The following is a 19,953-nucleotide window of genomic DNA, read 5'->3' as shown; positions in this document are numbered from 1 at the left end:
CAGGAAGAAGTAATACATTGTTGGAAATAGATCTGCACAAGGAAGTCTTGAAAGCAAAGGAAAAATAGACATATATATTTGAGTTACAAAGTACATTTTAACTACCTAATCAGTGAATGAGAATCCTGAGAATAGCGTGACTTTCCTACTCCCGGGATAACCCTTCCCCACCTGCATGGCCTGGTGCTTCTTGATAGGCCATTTTTGGGGGAAGTTGAAAATCTGAGCTTTAGTTCTTTCAGTCTAACAGTCAAACAGATATATCCAGGTGCAAAACACAGCTGAGACCTCCCATATGGTTTATAAGGGTCAATAATCCCTTTTCAACTGATAACTATGGCAGATAAAATGGACATATCCCAGAGCAGATCACAGTCCACCCTGCCTTGTCCCTGAATTTAGCATGCCAAAGGCAGTGACTTGATTGTCTACTCAGTTCAAAATACACAACTCTGTGAATATGAATAGGAAGTTCCTGTGCACATTATGTCTAGAGCATTTCTAATTGTAATATAATTCTGAGTTTCAGGAAGGCTGGTCAGATGTGAAAATGTAAAGGGAACTGATCCTGATGATAACGATAAGGACAAAGGGGCGTTTGTTATTTAGCTCATGTTTTCTCAGAACAAGGCCTGTTAATAAAAGGGAACAAAAGAAATGTGATGAATGAGAGTGGGGCTCCTAAGAGGAAACAAAGCACAGTTGCAAAGAAAGATAGTGAAATATAAGGGATCCTTTAAAACAGTTGGTGCTTTCCCGCAGAACCTAAAAGACAAAAAATTCACATAGGCCAAAAAGGCTGCTTGCTAAATGTGTATGTGTTTGTAAACAAGGTGTAGTTTGGAGTCAGAAAGAGTTTGGGCAGGATGATGTGCTGACTGAATGGAGCATTAATTTGGTCAACAGAGCCTTCAGTGCTCCTAAAACTTCAAAGACTTGTTTAAATAATATAGCTATCCTGTATTTCAAATGAAAAATAACCTTGGACACGAGCATTTCCCTGTTTTCAGATTTTGCAAAATGAAGTTTGGCACTTAGCAGTAGAACACAAAATGGCAAGCATAAAAACTCATCAAGTGTATCTGCATTTTTTTGGCATCCAGTTTAGATGAAATAGAAATAATAAAAAGTATTGAGGCAAGTAATCAGGTCAAGGCCTGATGTCTTCCAGTGGAATCAAATGCAGGTGCTTTGGTTTCCTTTTACAGAAATACTGACAATATATAAACCCCTTCAGCTTTCTTTGTCTCCATTTTAGTCAAAGACACAAGAAACAACAACAGAAATCACATTACCATATGTGCACTGCTGAGTTTAAACATGGATTAATTCAAAAGCAAAAAATTCTTGCATTTCTGATGCATCACTGGGCCAGTGTGCAATACAGTCATCTCCACAGTGCTCCAAAGATGCCTGGCCTAAAATCCCTCAGTAAGAACCTCAGACACTCCAGCAGACCCCCAGGACCTCAGCTGTGCTGCCACTGGTCAGGCAACACTTTACCACATTGTATTTCCCAAATACTCTTCTCATGGATGAGTTCATGGCTGTGATGCTTTCCTCTCTGAGTTCAGCCTGAGCAGAGCCATTCTTCCCCAGGAGCTCCAAACATGTGAGATCATGGGGCACTTCCACAGTATGAGGATGGATAATTCCTGTACAGCTGCTCTGCACCCCCACTTCAAACACCAGTCAGCAGATAAAAGAACAACACAAATGAAGGGAATTCTGGAGGGAGGAGTGTTACACTGCCCCTCAGATGGAGAGGAAGGTCTGCTGGGGCAGACCGAGCAAGTGGCTGGTCTGGCACAGGGATGCAGTCAGTGCTCATGTGCCAGTGTTGGCCCCTATTGACCAATGAACAAACTCACATATAACCATGCACATCTGCATACGTGTGCCTTTTACTTCTCTGTGCAAGATGTAGATTGGGCTGATGCACACTTGGACAAAAGTAACTTTAGCCCCTCCAGACTGTGGTGATGGAGCTGTGAAAATCTGACCTTCTTCTTGAAGTGGGGAATAACTGCAGATATAATTCTAGTAATTTGAGGGTTTGGGATTTGTTGGTTTTTTGCAGGTTTTCTGTGTGTGGTTTTTTTGTTTGTTTGTTTGTTTTTTTTTTTTTTTTTTTTTTTAAGCTATGGGAGGACTACCTGGATTCTTAGCACAGATCCTCCCCTCCTGATCCCAAAGAAATAGTTTCACTTATTGACACAAAAGATTCTGCTCATAAGATACAGAATAACTTCTCCTAAGTGATAAGTGTGATCAACACATGCTTGAAAACATTTCAGGACCATTTGTAGAAATAGCTGTAGATGTGTTGTTTGCATTAGCACTCTGAACTATTCCCAAGCTGAGAGCAGATCTTTGTGTTTGCTCAGGCATAAGGGGAAGTGTTAATGTTTACTGAGACAGAATGCTGTTGCTTAAGGAGCTTAATTAAATTTATCTTTCTTAGCCCGTGGTGTCTCACACACAGAGCACTGGAGAAAGGCAGACAAGGACAATCCTATTTTCTGTGTTTTTCAAGTAACTGTGACAAGTGGAAACATCAGTCTGAAAATGATTCTATTAACAGTTTTTCTTACCAAATCCTCATTATGAAAGAAGAATGTGGAAGTGGAAATAAGCAAATTATGCATTGAAAGAGATATATTTCATATGAATTAAAGATACTTATCTTCATTTAAAAAACCTGACAGAGAGCTGCTGTGCTTCATTCGATTAGAAAGACTTGGAATTCATGTTTATTTTTCATTTACAAATGAGAACCCCTGGGATATGATAACTTAGCTGGAGCTGTTCATCTTGAAATTTTTATTTGGAATCCAGCCTGGTTTGCAAAAATCAAAGGTTATTATCTGATGGGTAGAAGCGGGGAAAATAATATCCGAGGGTTTTTTCCTTGGAATTTTTAAATTACTTTGGTTAGAATGTGAGAACAGCAAACATCAGATAGGCAGGGTGCTGGTCCAGCTCAGCCTCTGACACCAGATGCTGAGAAGGATGTGATGGATCTGCCTTATCTATGTCTGGTAGTTTTTTAAACTTCTCCGTGCTTTTGGTCTCTGTGACACCCTCTAGCAATGAGTTTGTAGATTTAATCACACGTTATAGAAAAAAGCATCTTCTGATAATTTTAAGACTACAATGCCCCACAGCTATGCAAAAATAACTATTTACATTCTATATCATTAATGATTTACAGATATCCAATAAAATTCTTTCAGCCACCTTTTTTTTCTATGCTGAAGAGTAACATAAGAGAAAATAGTCCGTAAAATTTTCTCCCCTTGCCTAGGTGGTGTTCCCATTCTCTGAAATTGATTGCTGCCTATCTGTACCTTTTTTTAGTTATACTGTATCAGTGGAGCCAAAGTCCATGCGATACTCAAGATACAGTTCCACCAGTGGTATAATCACGGTTTCTGTTTCATTTTTATACCTGCACTTAATGAGCTTTGATAAAAAATGTTTAGTTCTTGGTGAAGAGTGACTTCAACCTTTACAACTCATGCTTACACCCTCACTTATAAAGCCATATAAACTCACATTTAACCTTTTTTTAATGACTCTTGTAATTTATTTTTTACTAATTTCACCATTTGCAAGAAGCTCCTTTCTCGAACTTGAGATGTTGGTGCCTTTTCCATTTTTTGCAGGGATACTGTCTTTGAATACCTTAGATTGCTACAGTGTTATTCTTCCATAGTCATATGCAGAAATACTTCCTTTTAATTTCTTAGGATTAACTCTAGAATGGCTTTTCTTCTAGTGGATCATCTGACTAGGTGGGCCAAGAGCTGAAACTATCTAAACCGGTTGTCTCTGAGTAATAGCATGCTCTGAGCTCTTCCTAATCCCCCTGCAGACAGCTGCAGTCCCCCCTTGCACCTATGTGACCCTTGCAGCCTTTAATCTGAGGGTGCTTTGCAGCTGTTGTCACTCTCTGTGTGAGTCACCAGAAGCACAGCCTCGATCATCAGGTGGATTTATCATGCTGAACTTTACCCACTGAACAGGTAAATATTTTGTCAGAGTTTTCCAGGCAGACTCCCACGCTTGTCATCAACAGAGAGGGACAGGCACGCACAGAGTGTTGCTGGGTCTACCAGCTTTGGGATGGAGGAGCTGTCCTCTAGATTGTCCAGGCTGATTTCCCAGTATTTAAACAGAATAATTATTTTGTTTCTGACGAAAAATCAGATAATTGTAACTGGTTTTTAACTATTGCTCCTTCCTGGATAGGAAATTCCAACCCAAATTGATTTTACAACAAACACTACTGCTCCTCTAGTGGTGTAGGTTTCTCTGTTATTCAGATGTATTTGAACTCTGCTGTAGTAGAGTATCACACTGATTATTTTCTAGCAGATTCTTACTACTATAAACATCTAAAATTAAATATTTCTGTTCAGTAACCTCCATCCCAGCAGTCACACAGAGCAATTTCATGTGGAGTACTGATCTAACCCTTGTTTATATGCCTGACTTCTTTTGAGTGTTTGCACCAATCTTTGTTGTGTGCTGTTTGGATTTTGTCATCTTCTCTCAGGCATGCAGAGTGTTTGCAGTTTTGCCCTTTCAGTAATGAGTCACTCCAACTGGCATGCTCTCCTGCATCTGCCACCTTGTCATCAATCCTCCATTTTAAAGCACTTCTACATTCTCTTTTTTTCTTTTAATCCTGAATGCTAGCAGACCCTTTCCCTTCTACACTGGGGTTTTAACACATTTTGCATTTACCTCTATTATATTTACTGGAACGATGGTTTATGTAAATAAAGACTCTTAAACACAATACTTGAGATGTTCAGGGAATAGAAATCTTTAATGATAAATATGAATTTGTGTAATGTCCTCATGGGACACTCAATCATATCAGCCTAGTTCAACAAGACAGCAGAGAGACGTGGTGAGTCTGTCGATCTTGCTGACAGAGCTCCTTGGTACATGTCAGTTTGGTTAGAAGGAACAGTAAACACAGTTTGTGCATAATTTATCAAAAATGAAGATCTGTGTTTTTAAATAAGCAAACAAAATTCAACTATTTCTCCACCTGCGCACAGTTATGCGTTAGAAATAAAGGAATGGACACATTTGCACACAGATTAATCTTTTGAAGTAAATGATTTATTAAAAATTATATCCCTGGTTCAGATGCTCACTGAGGCATGCTATTCAGTTGGGCTAATTTCTTGTGTCTGCCTTGGAAAGCCATTACCCCAACTGTCACCATGGTTTGCATGTGCAGCACAGAGGAAGACACAAAATCTGTGTCTTCCCCCTCCAGGGAGAGCTCCCAGAAAGCTTTCCAGCCTTGAGTTCCATTACAGATTTGTCCTGCTACTTGGCCTGTAGGGAATCCCACGTCTGTGTAAAGCCCATGGAAATAACACAGCCTTGTGCTGCACATGCTTCTTCTCTGCAGTCAGCCTTACATGCATACTTAAAGGGTGTGCTGGGGAGGCTGAAGCTGATGCCATTCATAAATCCAAGCCTTTGCAGAACATTCACCATGCTTCGTCTCATTCCACTGTACCAAGGGACCTTGAATACAAAGAAGGATTAAGCTTGGTCAAGCCAGTAGTTTCAGGGGCATCCCACCCCTCACACCCCCCCTCAAACACCCTCACTCCCCATAAAATGGAATTCTACAGAAAATTAAAGGTATTTTTATTTATGACTAAGAGCACTGAAAACTGAAAACTCCATGTGGAACTTCCTGTATGTGTTGTGCATGCATAAACCCTTGGGTATTTTATACAGAAATGTTGATTATAATTATAGTACTGGAACATTTTTATCTGCCAAAGCGTCTGCCTCACACCTGCTCTCCTACCATGGAAAGAGAGCAATGAGAGAGAACAGAAGCTGCATCAGGAAAGGGAAGAAAAATAGTAACCTCTTTAGAAAAGCACCATCAGTTTCTATTCAAACAAATTTTTTCCTGGCTTCAGTGTGGGGAAAAAACAAGCATGGATCTTTCACTTTTTCCCTGCTCTTGTTATAAGCAAATTGATGAAGGCATCTCAGCTCTACAGTTCTTTGAAGAATTGAAATGAAAGGATGGATCCTCAGAAGCTGGTATTTTCTCTTTGTCTGATTGAACAGTAACAGGTCTTGCAGGTCAAAACAGATTTTCTATTCTTCCCTCTGAATGTTACGTGTTTATTGGCACTGTGGCATCGCCTGAGAATTCATACAGCTCCCTTGCAGGTCAAAGCAAAGTCACTGCAGGTTTCAGAGGCAGCCAGGGCAGGATTTAAAATTTCCTTTTGAGGCATTTCCTTTTGAGGCCATTGAATCCTTTCTATATTTCCAGTGTGCTGCCAATGAAAGGTTTTTCCTGATAAAAGCAAAATGAGCACCTGGAAATGAAGCTCTCAGCTACTCTGCAGTTAAACATAGCCCTGAGTTTCATATATAATGAAAATTATATGTTAATATACACACTAATATATGTTCAAATGCAAAAAAACCCCAAAACTTTCTCTCAAGGTGCTTAAGAATGCTTATGCATAAAAGTTGTTTTAACAGAGCATTCACTTAATATTTTTTAAAATTATGCCTATCACTCCATATTCATGTCCTCTTAATCCTTTCTATGTAACTCAGTAAATAAATCAATTAATAAACCCACAATTAAATATACATATTTCAAAGTATTTATTTTAAATAAAAAGGTGCTTGGTGTGCATGTGAAACCATATTTTATTATGGAGTATATGCCAACAATATGAGAGATCTCTTGCTGAGAGAATGAATACCCAAGGAAATAATTTCCAGGATTAGCTCTGCATTTCAAGTGGAAAATGCTCTTAAAATTTTTGGTGTTTTAAATTTCCTCTAGTAGCAGCACCATTTAAAAAATACATATTCTTCAAAATTTTTATTTAGAAAGATACATCTGACAAAGTTTAGATTTCCCATTTTTCAGTTTCCAACTAGGACATTTACATTTATGTGAAAATTAATTTAATATGTACTTCATACACCTGTAAAAATTCCATATTTATTTCATGGTATATATATATATATATAAAACATAAGTATTCTTGGATGCTAAGAATATATGTATATTCTCCTATATAATGCACATTTTATATACAATATATTTTAGAGTATAAATATAGCTATAGATAAATATAAATTCTGTAAAGGTGAAAAACAGAGAAACAGCAATAATTTACAATGTTTGTTATAGCTACAAAGTAGTTCAGTAACAGAAAAATCCCCAGATTTGATATGATATGAACTGCTATTTTGAAGAAAGAACCAGTATAGGAAGATGGAAGGTAAATGTAATGGAAAAATGTCAGACTCTTTTTTTATACTCATGCTGCAGTAATGCCTGGAGGCCAGAGAGATACTTGGCTGACTAACAAAATGCTAATTATCCAGAGACTTCTGTTTCAAGACTAAAGCCACATCAGGAACTTGGAAAGTGAGATCTGTGGAATTCTTAAAGCATACTAATGAAAAAAATGCCAGGAGAAAATTTAAAATATGAGACAGTAAAAATTTTTAATAATGTGATATCACACTTATTGCTGTCCTGTATTTCTTCTTGTGAATACCAGGATGTGCAGGAATGCAATGTCTCATAATGAGACTGTGGCTGTAGCTCAAACAGGAAAGAAATCAATAAAAATGTGAGCAGAGGAAGGTGATTAAAATATTGAGGACACAGCTTTAAAAACATTGTGATAATATTCTTCAAGGTCTTAAAAAATGACAAATTTATGACTATCAGAGAAAATTTTCAATTACCTATTTTGAAACTTTTACCTATATGATACCTGTACCTGAGTATCTACATTCATGTCAAAACCAAACATTGTAGCCCATAGTTTTCTGCTTGATATGAAATATATTGAATATTTTGATAAATTTGGTAGTGAATAATACCTTCAATATTATGTTTGGGCATATAAAGACATGCACAAAGGCTTTTGAGGGAAATTCAAAAGGGAAGGATCTTAGGCAAAACTTCCAGCTGGAATACACCACAGACCTGTCTTACACTCACAGGCAATTGTGTGTCAAAACAGCATTATAAAGACTGTGAGAGTGAGCATCAGAAAGTTAAAAAATGCCAGAATTATGGTTGTATACACAATTTAAATTCAGCTTGCATGTGTATATGCATTATGGCAGTCAATGGCACCACCACCTCCTGTTTTTCACAAGTCTCTTTCCTCTCTCAGTGCTCAGAATAGGTGATGAGAAGGTATTGATTGGCTTTTCAGCAAATAATTTGTTCTCTGCTCAGCCTGCACAACCTGATGGCTTCCTTTCTTAGAAAAACAAGACAAGATTTCAAAACGCTGCTCTGATGGCCAGGGGAATTGGACCTAGATGATTTTTAAGGTCCTTTCCATCCCAAACCATTCTGTGGTATTAAGATTCTCCCAGTAACCATGGTGGCTGCAGGAATTAAACAGGCTCCACAGAGCCTTTAGGGACTACTGCTGCCATTTTATACCAAGTGGCTAAAAAGGCTCTTTAAACCTGGCTGGCCAGTTTGAGATAATGAGGACTTCATTTTTCCATAGACTTGAATTATGTAGTACTGCATTAAAGGCATGATTCTCATTAACTTCAGATGCAGTCTTGAGCCTCAGATTCATAGTGTTCAAGCTATTTAGGACACAAAAATGCAAGAGGGAATTTGTACTTGCAAACCCTGTGAGGAACGGACTTAAGCACTTCTACAAATCTTACTGCAGTCTCTTGTATCAGACAAACAAACACAGAAACTTGTCATTTGGATTCACATTACCTTGCTTGAGACCTCTAAAAGCAATTGTCTAAAAGCTATTGTCAAGCTAAACTAGGCATTTCTAAGTTAAACTGGTCATCTTTCAGAGACAGTAGAGACACAGATTGTACCAGAGAGCTTGTCATCTTTCCTGCCCTGTTCATTTTTGACATTTTAGGACATTATTAGAAGACGTCCTCTTCTTCTAGGACACAATCAGTTGTCTGAAACTTTCTATTGAACAGCAGCCTGAATCCATCATGTTAGATTTAGATGAATAACTATTAAACACTTTTTTATGTGATGAGCCAACAGTCACATGTGAACCTCACAGAATTTTTTTTTTTAGGTTTCTGGTTTTCTGGAAGACTGCAGCATTAAAATTGTTCCACATTAAAGTCTAGAAGGGAATTGCTATGTTATACAAATACAAATGGAAAAAACAGTTGGGAAAAAATCATCAGGTATGCAATAATAGGACCTGGATAGAAAAATTCAGGCCTATGATGCAGGATTTTGTTCTTTGAGGTAAAAGAGTAACTGTTAGTGGTACTAACTTGGAGCCTCTCTAGAAGGCTTTGGGACCTTTGCAGAAAGTTTCTCAGGCTTTGCTGGAATAGGGTCTCCTGAGGTCCACACAGGCTTTGGAAAGGTGTACACTAGGGCTACAACTCCTACATCTATTTTATTCCCAACTCAATTCCCCTCTCCCTTCTCCTCAATGTACTAATATTTTAGCCATGTATCTTCCCAATTTTGACTTTTCATCTAACTTTTTATTAACCAGTCCCAGGTTCTAGCTTTCAGACTCTCTTTAGATCATGTCTGGGAAGAAAACATCCAGGCAAAATGTCCTTCACTAAGACTGTTTTCCCAGTATTTTCCCATTTGTAAGTACTTGAAGGTCTTCCTGTCCTCAGTCCTTCACCTCAATCTTCTTACCCTGTTCTGACAGGACCAAGTTATTATCTTCCAGTCCAAATTGTCCTTCCCATGCTAAATGCTTTCTTTTGCCAGCTCCTATTCTAGTCACTCTTGCTTTGCTTCTGCAACCTTGCTCTTTGGTGACTGTCCTGCCTCTTCTCTCTCCCTGCTCTCTGCTGCCTGTCTGGGACTTGGATCGAGTCTCCTTGCTCAAACATTTTCTGTGCTTCCCACATCCTCAAACTGCTCTTCCCCATATCTACTAAAGCCTAGTCCTCTTCAAAAAAAGGCACCAGAACTTTTTCATATTGCAAGATGATCTCCCAGTCCCCCAGAAGTGTTCAAGGCCAGATTGGATGGGGCCCTGAGCAACCTGATCTAATGAGTGACATTGCTGCCCCTGGCAGGGGGGTTGGAACTAAGTGATATTTAAGGTCCCTTTCAACACAAAACATTCTATGGTTCTTGAAAATGGCTCAGTGATTTGAGCTGTCTTATTTTGATCGCAGTCTCCTCCACTCCCACATTCCCTCCCCCACCCCCAACGAATTCCTCTACCACAGGAAAATTTAGCTCAAATAAAATTTGGAAAATTATAAACAATGGAAATTGTGATTTTAAGGGTACTGACAAGCAGCCCAAAAAACACACGATATCAGTTTTTACATTTGGTACCTTTGGCATTTATCTGCAACTTCCTTAATAACAGACAGGCTAGCAGCCTATCCCTTGTGCTCCGTGCTACCTCTAAGGATCCCTGGGATGTGAGCATGCTCAAAGAAGTGCTGAAATTCTGACACGATGGAATTGGAAGCCTCATAGCATCAGTCACAAGAAGCCAGTGAGAAGATGCAGGCTTAGAGGGTCTCTGTCAGCACCTATCTGCAGGCACCTGAGTAAGAGCTCTGACATCCCTGCAGTGCAGTACGAGATACCGAGTGTGCGCCTCCGGCTGGCACTGCTTATCTTTAGGACTCACATTGCCTTTCTCAGGTGCTTGTTTCTCAGAGGTACAGCTCTGTTTCTTGCAATTCATTCCCTCCTGACAGAGGTTAAATGCTCCATTATATACATCATTCTACATTATATACATCCTGCTTAGTGGCATTCATCTTTATGGAGAGTTGATGCTGTGCTGATAGTTTGGAGAGATAAGGGAAATTGAAAAACAACCACTCTGCCTCCATCACTATCTTTGTAGTCAGGAAAGCAATATATCTGAAGAAACAGTTAATTGAATGGAACATTGTGAGAGAGGAGATGACATTGCTAGGGATTGTATTATCAGAGGGGTCAGATCAGGACATTTCAATGATTATCTTAATTTCTTCATCTCTTTTGTCAATAGCTGTTGACTTCATTTCATTTGGCTGCCTCTCACTTATTTCCAGAGGAAAGAGGGCGAATCCTGCCAGTGCCACACTGCAGCACTCTGTACTCCAACTGCAGCAAACACTGTGACATTATGCTGCATTATGCTGAGCCAGCCAGACACTTCTGCTGAGCCCGGGCATCAATGATGTATCAGTGTTTCACTGACTCCTATTCTATTAAAAGAGGTTAACAAGATTGGTGTTCAGCACTGATGTCTCTGTTCCTTATCTGCATGGAATTTAAAGTGCTCATAACTCAATAGCAAGTGATACTCCTATTTTTTTAAAAGATCCCTGTAACTGGTGGCTGATTCCATTACACATTCTCAGTCCCTTAATGTGCTGCTTTCCCATGTGGATACACTATCCTTCACCATTTGCCAGCCTGGGCCTGGGAGCGGAGTGCAGAGGGGGAGGGAAACGAGGAAACCCAAGGTGCTGTGTGCAGTCACACTTTGTCACTTGTACGCACGGGGGTCTCACAGAGCTGCACGTGTGCCACGAACACAACACATTGCTCATCCCCCAGCAGATTTCAACCATCGCTCCACCACAAAGTTTGTAACAGCACCAGCTCTGGGATAAACCTAAGCAATCTGGAGGGTTTCAGACTCATTGACAGAGTGAAATGTAGAGCCGTGCCCCTTCAAGTCAGGCCATTCACTCCTGAATTACCAGGAGCTGGTTCCCAATAGCAAAAAGAGGGTGAAAAGAAATCCTTTCTTGGAATTGCATCCCTCCTTTTCACAAAGTTTTCTTTCTGGTGTTTCAGTAAATAGAGGAAGGGGAAGAATAATTTTCTCCATAAAATGAAAGATGATATTTAATACTACTACGGCCTAGTCAAAATCCAGTGAAATTAGGAGAAGTGGGATGGATATGTCCATGAAAAAGGATTCCATCTTTAGACGTCCAACATACACTTCCGTAGGAATCACCTGGCACTTTGGTTTGAGTGGAATGACTCTGTTTGATTATATACTGCATTTTTGTATATAAATAGGATGGAAAAAATACAAACCAGCAATAGGACAAGCACCACCTTTATTAGCCAAGCAATCATTTTATAGCCATTGGTAACACTGGTAATGGTAATAGACTGGTCTGACGACTTAGTTCTGTTCCTTTTTTTTTTTTTTTTTTAACAAAATAGTTAATTTGTATTTATTTTACTTCTTGGAATGTAGTTTGGAACTCATTTATTGACAAAAATACATCATTTTGTGGAAATGCTGAATGAAGTGCACTTTCAGGTACATTAGGTCTTTTGAAAATACTGTATCAAATCCAAACAGTGGTAAGGTAAAGGTCGGTGAACACATCTGTGGTGGTCTTTTTGCTTTGCAAATTGATAATTTATTTTCAAACTATAGCAGAAAAAATGCCCTTCGTGTCCTATCACAGCTAAAAAATGCTGAAGGCCTCCTAAGATACCACTGCAAAATTTTCAGTAAATTGTTATTGCACACAGATGAATATCTATCAAAGTTGTTCACAAATTTCCTGTGCGAACTTTGCTTTTAGTGGGAAAAAAAAAGATCCATTTATGAGCTAACACACCAAACATGTAAATAAATGACATACGCATGTACAGTCAATACCTATATGCAAATATCAGGCATAGACTTAATTTCAAAACCTGGTCCTAAAGTGCTGTTGAAAGTGGAAGCATCAAGATGAAGCTAGGCTATAAAATATAAAGATCAAATTTTGTCTGTTAATCAGTTTTCTCAGTTTAGTCTCAATAAGCAGATCAGTTTCACGTGTTTGACCTTGCTTTTGTCAGTAACACAAATTCCTGACAAGATCAAGCCAATTCTCTCCCTATATCAACTCATGCAATAATTTTAATGCAACGTCCCTGCTTTACTTATAAGTGAGTGGTATCTCTGCCTTAAGGGAGCTGAATATGAAGCCAGCTGACTGTCCTCTGTCCAGATATTCCCATGTCCCAGTGTGATTAGCACTGTCTTGTCAAATTTAGCTCTAAGCCATTTGTGAACACCTTTTTGTTTATAGTAGCACACTGAAATCTGCACAGATCTCTGTGTTTGCTTTTCTGTGCATCCTATTAACAGTGTACTACATTTCAAGATGTCACACTGCGGAAAGCCACAAAAGCATTTTTAATCAATTAGAACCAAATTTTTAAAAATTACTTTCATTCTGGAAAAATACTACTTGGTATAATTCTGATAAAATAAAATCAGAGTTTTGTTCCACTGTTGTAAAATCGGAGTAGAAGAATCACTGTACAAGAATTTTTGTACTGCATTTGTAATTCTTCAATTGCAATTCTGTACAGAAATTCCTATAAAAATCAACTTATGGCTAAGCAGGATTGAACCCTGTAAATGACTGGCTATGATCTGCTTGGAAAGTGGTATAAGGAAATTTTTCAAATCTATGACCTTGAGAGAAATTTTCAAAAAGCCCAGGTATTTTTTTTTATTGCACAAGAGTAAATAAAACCATAAACCACAATTTTTCATTCCAGTATAATAAAGCACAGTGTTTTTGATCCTGACCAGCAGCCTTCCTTTCCTAGAGGCAGTCTAGTTATACATGTACAAATGTACAACCAAGAACAACATTCAACACAGGACTAGTTTTTAAGAAGTAAAAATATAAAAAAGCAGGAACTAAGACACAGAATGGGGAATATTGCTGTAGTTAGATCAGTCAAGAATGCATGAAGGAACTGCCTCTTTTGGACTTCATGTTGAATTCAGAGCTATGTATTCCACTACCGTATTAAAAGAACCAGTTTAAAGTGTGTTCCATCACTCCCATCAGACCAACTATTTGTTCAGCAGTGGTATGTAGCTCCTCCCTGAAGAGATTTTAGTACGATGGAACAATGCACTGTTACTACACAGTGCACAAATTGCAGAAGAGACAAACATGACAAAGCATCTTCTATCCCCTGATTAACCAGTTTTCAGCCTGTATTTCAAGGTCAATGGGAAGATAGAAAAATGTTAAGGTTTTCTTGTTTTGATTTGGGTTTTTGTTGTTTTTTTGGTGTGGTTTTTTTTTTGTTTATTTGATTTTTTTGGGGTTTTTTTAAATGATGTCAATGATAAAAAGTTATTATTGCAAAGACAGTCTTCTGTATTTCTCTCAACAAACAGGACTGCATCACTGAACTGTAAAGCCAAGAAGACTCATACAGTGTGAAAATATGCAGGAGAACAACAGCTGTTAGTCATTATTTTCTCCTTATCCTTTCAACACCTCTCTTTCAATTTGCTCTCTAATGGGTAAATCACACTTTCTCCCTAGGACATTTTCTCATTTCAGGCAGGTACTAAAAAGAATTCTGAGACAATTAAGAGTCATTGGTCAAAGACAGCCCATCTTTTGTGGCTTTCACTGTAGACATTAAAACTAATTTTTATGCTTTACCAAACAGATAAAGCTGATTTTGTGTTCTCCTAGCCCTTTGTCACTACTAATGTGATGGAGGATGTTTCTGCTTTTCTTCTTTAGACAATGAACCTTGTCTCTTTTTTTTCCTCTTACATAGCCAGTGTTAAACTTTTCAAAAGAGGAAATGTGAAATATAAAAATTACTGCTTTCACTTCATTTAAGCCAAAGAAGAATCTACCACCAGACAGCTTTTAAATATTTCTTTTATGCTTTACCTCACCTGACCAGCTTCACAGTAGCTATTTGGAAAAAGAGAAAAGTAGAAACAGTTTTGCTTATGATCACATTTGGTTTGTTGCACAACTTACTATATTTTGCTCTCTTCTCTATTTCTTATCTGTGAGAGGAATATGTATTGTAGTTTGAGCCTTTTGTTCACTGATTTTAATTAATCTTATTCTAGGCCAGAGTGAAAATGAGGCAGGGAAAAACACAAAGCGCTATAAACATCACATCCTACTAATCTGGACTTTTCACTGGAAAATACATTTTCCTTTATTAACTCCTAAAGTCATAATTATAAATTTTTCCAAGCGGCCAAATGGCACAAATCTCCAAAATGACAAGAGTATGTCCACTGAAAAAGCTGGAATGTATCACAGCACACACAAGCTTGAATGTATGCATTCTTCCAACTATTTCTTGTTCAACATAAGTGGTTGCTTTCCTTCAGAAAGTCAAGCCAGTCTACATCTGGTTTTGACTGTAGGATGTGAAAGATTAACCTGATTACATTTCCCACACAGCTTCTAACACGTAACATTTTTTACAACTGGTACTGCTGGTACTATTTAGTGAAATGGATTGTGCTGAAGATGATGTGGAGACAGCACAAGTCTGTAGCTACTCTTTTTAGAGTAGCAACTAGCAGCTACTCTTGGGCAATGCTAAGATAGACACACTCCTTATACCTCAGACAAACTCAAGAATGCAAAATATTATTCCAAACAGTGCCTCAGTCATGTGGGTCTTTAACAGGACAATAAATTACCTGGGGTTTAAGCCCTCCTTCAGCATCTAGGGCAGCTCCATCCCACCAACCCTCCCAGTCCTTAAGGCTGATATTATTACTGTTTTCCAGCTCTTATGTACTTGTTTCTGCCCCTCTCCCATGCATCACTGATTGCAACCTGAGAAAGAAAAGGGGAAACAAGAATAATAAATAAAAATAGAAACAAAAGTAAACTCCCTTGGTACAGGGGAACATGGAAACGTCGGGAGCTCCATGTAAAACCTTGCACGTATAGTGACAGCATCCAGTGCTGGCAGCGGAACGAACTATTGGGACCACAATAAAGAAGAATTAAGGCAGGCACGGTAAAAATACCTTATTAAAAGAAGGTGTGTGTGTGTGCATATATATAGATATAAATATATATAAAAAGAACCACCGCCGTTGCCTGAGGGGGAACACGTCAGGGAGCGCACTGGGGCTGACGCGTTATTGAGTAAGGACCCCTCCAAAGGGCGTCCTGTCCTCCGCCACCCCGGGATGGGGTCCCTGTGGCTGTGCCTGCTCCCGCGGGAAGCTGCCATCCGCGGGCGGGTGGCGGTGCCCACACGCCGTGACTCGCCGCTCCGGGGCATAAACAAACATGGCTGGAACAACAAAAGGCCGCGGTCGCGGCGGTCGGACCCCGCCGCCGGGGCGCAGAGCGCCGGGCACATCCCCGGTGCCGCCGCCCCCCCGCTCCGTTCCCACAGGGCTGTCCCCGCCCGCCCCCCGGCAGCTGCCATGTGTCTGCTCGAGTGCGATTAACACCGACTCGCCAAATCCCCCCCACGCCCGCTTCCCCTCCCCGGGCCATTTGGGGCATGCACGCGCCCGCGCCCCATGTTTACACGGCGGCGCCTCCGCGCGGAGCCTTTCCGTGGATGGCGCTGGCAGATGAGCCGGGGGAGGTGGGGGCTCCGCGCCGCGCAGCGCCCGCCGCCGGCTATAAAAGCCTCCGGGCCCGCGGGCGGCAGCGATAAGCGAGCGGCCGCGGACCGACGGAGGATGGAAGGCGGCTGCCCCGGCCCGCTCTCGGCAGCGCTGCCCCCGCAGGGCTATTCGCCCCTCTCCTCCTCCCGGTGCGGGGGGCGGCCCGGTCCTGCACTGACGGGCCTGCCCTCGTCCCGCGGCCCTGCGCCCTTCTGGAGACCGTGGGTGCCCGCGCCGGGTGAGGCGGCCCGGCGGAGTCCCGGCCCCGCCGCGGTGAGTGGGGAGCGGCGTGGCGGAGCATCTGTCGCCGGCATCGCCGCGCACTCGGCGGGGCGGGGATGCTCGGGAAGGGCCCTGTGCCGTGCCGGCGGGCTGACCTCTGCTCTCTCCTCCGCAGCCTCACAGCCCCGGCGGGCTGGCGGAAGCCTCCCGAAAGCTGGCGCAGTACACGCACCCCGTCAGGTAAGTGGCAGTCCTCGGCCGCCGCCCGTTCCCGCGGGGGACCTCGGGGCACCGGGGGCCCGTGGCATTGCGCGGCCAGGAGGGAGTCTCTCCCTCGCTAGTGTAGTGTCTTAGCATTAGCTCTCCCGCCCCTTTTGTTTCCACCCATATATTTATGTAGATATTAAAGTGCCTTGGGAATGGATTGGCCGTCTACGTGCTTTTTTTAACTGACAGATCCTTGGGCAAATTATTTCCAGGACTTGTGTATTAAATATGTTTGAGTTGCTGATGTGCCTCTGTGGTGTGAGACTTAAGACCTATTACACAGTTATGTGGGTGTTTTTTGGTGGTAGTGGTGTTGGCTGAAGCACCCTGTTACTCATTCCCGTGCCCACGGGAATGAGCCTAGTCCCTAGGCTGTGTAGCTGCGCAAACATCCAGCGCCCTCCCACAGCAAAAAAGCAGGTGGAGGCGTGGGAGAGAGTGGCAGGAAGAGAAGGTATGCACTGGCTAAGCCACCATTGCCGAGGAAAATACTCGCTGCTTTAATGATAAAGGCAATGATAGTATCTGCACTGTCAGTAGTGAAAAGGAAATAAAGAAAATAACAGTTGAATCTGTTGGAGAGTCTGTATTCAGAAAAGCTGCTAGATGTTGCAAGATGCTTAAAATAATTGCACAGGTAGTTTTTCCAGACAAGAAGAGCCTTTCTTTCAAATCTACGCTCTCATCCTTCAAATAGTGATGCACTAACTAAGCAACTGCACAAGCAGACTTCACTGTGACTGCTCCAATGCTTTAGGATTGAGTGAATGCTGTTGCAGGGAACATTGGGAATGGAGACCTGTTACAAGCTGATGCCAGTGACTTTATGCTGCCAAGGAAGCAGTGTTCTGTTACACAGTAGCCTAAAAAGTATTTCTTGTAATTGCTAGAAAGCCGTCTACTTCTGTTCCTTCGTGCATTTCTATTTTATACAATCTGTAGTCAGCATTTCATTATGTTGTAGTGTGCTAGTCTCTTGGCTCTTGGGACTTCTGTAGCCTATCCCTTCTAGCTATTTCCAAACTGTAAGCAAAAGAGCAAAGTAGTTGAAAAGGAACAGGAACTTGGAGTACATTAATTACAATATATTGTAATATATTAACCACGCTAACTGTGGTCTTATCTGCATATTTTGTTATTTCTGGATACAACACAGACTGCTTTAAAATCTGCATCCATGGGACATCTTCCTTATGGAGTCTGTTGATTGATTGTTTTTGGAAAGACAGAAGAAATATCAAGGTCTGATCACCCCTAGACCTTTATCATTCCTCTGAATTTTACAATGGTGTGAAACAAGTATCAACAAGGCTGGGGACCTCCAGTAAGAAAACTACTAATTTGATTCAAATATGTTTTTGATCCTGTTTGATGCCCATTATAGATATTCCTTAGGAATGCTGCCCCAGTAGGGGCAGTACTACTTGGATCACATCCCCAGGTAGTACAGCTAATGAGGTACTGGAGTGGGAAGTTCCAGATGTAGAGTCTTGAGCTTTCGTAGCTTTGCTGCAAAACTCGCACTCTAGATCATTTTTATCTCTTCAGATGAAAATAGGAATCCAGAGAATTTTTCTTCTTAATTGAATGTAGAAAGCAACTTAGCATGTAAGGAAAAGCTCTGTAGGATGCTTGTTTTAATAGAATTTCACTTTGTTTTTTTGCATGTCCCTCTATGTAAAATACATAATAACAATAAGCAAATCTATTTTTTCAGACTATTTTGGCCCAAATCAAGGTGCTATGATTACTTGTATCAGGAAGCTGAAGCACTTCTGAAAAACTTCCCAGTTCAGGCTACAATTTCCTTTTATGAAGACTCGGATAGTGAAGATGATGAAGATCAACTGGAACAAGATTCAAGAACAGAATCAGATTGCTGACTGCAGGGAAGACTAATGCTACTTCTAAGACTTAATTTAAACTTAATATAAATATGTATTATAGTATTTTTAAAGATAATTTATTTCTATGTAAGTTATTCTTAATAAAACTGAGATGCCTTGTAATTTTATCCTTTTTCCTTTGTTCTTTTCCTGTCCTGGTTTAAGTGGGGAAGGTATTAATAAATATTTTTCTATCTGTGGTCCTATAGTTTGTAGATCATAAGTTGAACACCAATTTTTGAAGAAGAGAACGGATGCCTTACTTTGAAGGGCTCTATGGTTGTGATTTTCTCAAAGTCTGAGGACACAAGGAAAGCTTGCCATTGTGATTTAGCAGGCTCCATATGGAAGCGTGTCAAGGAATCATTGGATTAAGTGTTCCAATTGTATTGTGCCTGCTGTTACAACAGTTTCAAACGTGGAGAAGAGAAACAATATAGCTGTTTTTGAAACGGAGAAAAGAGTCCACATTGTAATCTAATTCTCGTTGTGCAGAAGAGTTTGCCTCACATCACTCGTGTTCTTATACATAAAAGTGATAGTTTCATACTCCATTTGTTTGTAAAATGGGCATCAAGAAATGAGAAAAAGGTCTGAGTTGTTATAGCAGCGAGCTTGGTTTTAATAATTGAAACAAAGTTGGGCATCAATCATCGTGAAGGCCAAAGCCCGTAGAAGAACAAAACAAATCCAAGGCTTTCAATTAAAGGCTGTGCCTCTGTCAGGCAGCGGCTGTCTACTTACCTGGATCTGCCCTTGCCTTGTGCGTGCTGCTGCAGGCCGCGCCGGCTCAGTGTGCCAGCGCCATCCAGGGCGTGCTTGCCCTGTGCCCCCAGGGCCCTGCAGCGGGATCGGAGCGGGCCCTCACCCAGAGCCTTCCCACACCTAATCTTCGGAGCCTGGGGTGCCCCAGCTGTGTCTGTCACAGCCTTCCGGCCTAAGCACCCGGCGCTGGGACAGCTGGACGGAAAACCAATCCTAGTGCAGGGGCATACACCCCCCTCGCCCCCGGGGGAGACAAGGCGGCGGGCGGGCTACGCGCTGCTCCGGGCCCACAGGGATGTCCGGTTCCGGCCGGTCTCCCCCGCGCCGCCCCCGAGCCGAAGCTGCCCGCCCCGCTCCCGGCCGGGCCGCGGCCCCGCCCGCCGCGGCGG

At 41.2% G+C, this 19,953-nt stretch overlaps 1 protein-coding gene and 1 long non-coding RNA gene across 2 annotated transcripts; one reads left to right on the top strand and one right to left on the bottom strand.

Moving 5' to 3' along the window:
- Positions 1 to 5,117: 5,117 nt before the first annotated feature.
- On the bottom strand, positions 5,118 to 19,922 carry LOC132325326 (uncharacterized). The gene is made up of 2 exons (XR_009485879.1): positions 19,544 to 19,922; positions 5,118 to 5,556 (listed from the first exon to the last, which is right to left on the bottom strand). It is a non-coding gene; the product is annotated as an uncharacterized LOC132325326 (long non-coding RNA).
- On the top strand, positions 16,251 to 18,911 carry RIPPLY2 (ripply transcriptional repressor 2). The gene is made up of 3 exons (XM_059842525.1): positions 16,251 to 16,697; positions 16,822 to 16,886; positions 18,631 to 18,911. The coding sequence occupies exons 1-3, from the start codon at positions 16,335 to 16,337 to the stop codon at positions 18,794 to 18,796; spliced, it is 594 nt and encodes a 197-aa protein (XP_059698508.1). The 5' UTR covers positions 16,251 to 16,334; the 3' UTR covers positions 18,797 to 18,911.
- Positions 19,923 to 19,953: the final 31 nt, after the last annotated feature.

This window comes from Haemorhous mexicanus, chromosome 3 (genome assembly GCF_027477595.1).
Source record: "Haemorhous mexicanus isolate bHaeMex1 chromosome 3, bHaeMex1.pri, whole genome shotgun sequence".
Taxonomy (NCBI): Eukaryota; Metazoa; Chordata; class Aves; order Passeriformes; family Fringillidae; genus Haemorhous; species Haemorhous mexicanus.
The sequence above is the reverse complement of the archived record's forward strand: the minus strand, read 5'-3'. Positions and strand labels throughout refer to the sequence as shown.

Coding starts and splice junctions, on each gene's coding strand:
- RIPPLY2 (XM_059842525.1), top strand. CDS start 16,335: ATGTTTACACGGCGGCGCCTCCGCGCGGAGCCTTTCCGTGGATGGCGC. Junction 16,698..16,821: donor GGAGTCCCGGCCCCGCCGCG/GTGAGTGGGGAG, acceptor TCTCCTCCGCAG/CCTCACAGCCCCGGCGGGCT. Junction 16,887..18,630: donor CAGTACACGCACCCCGTCAG/GTAAGTGGCAGT, acceptor CTATTTTTTCAG/ACTATTTTGGCCCAAATCAA.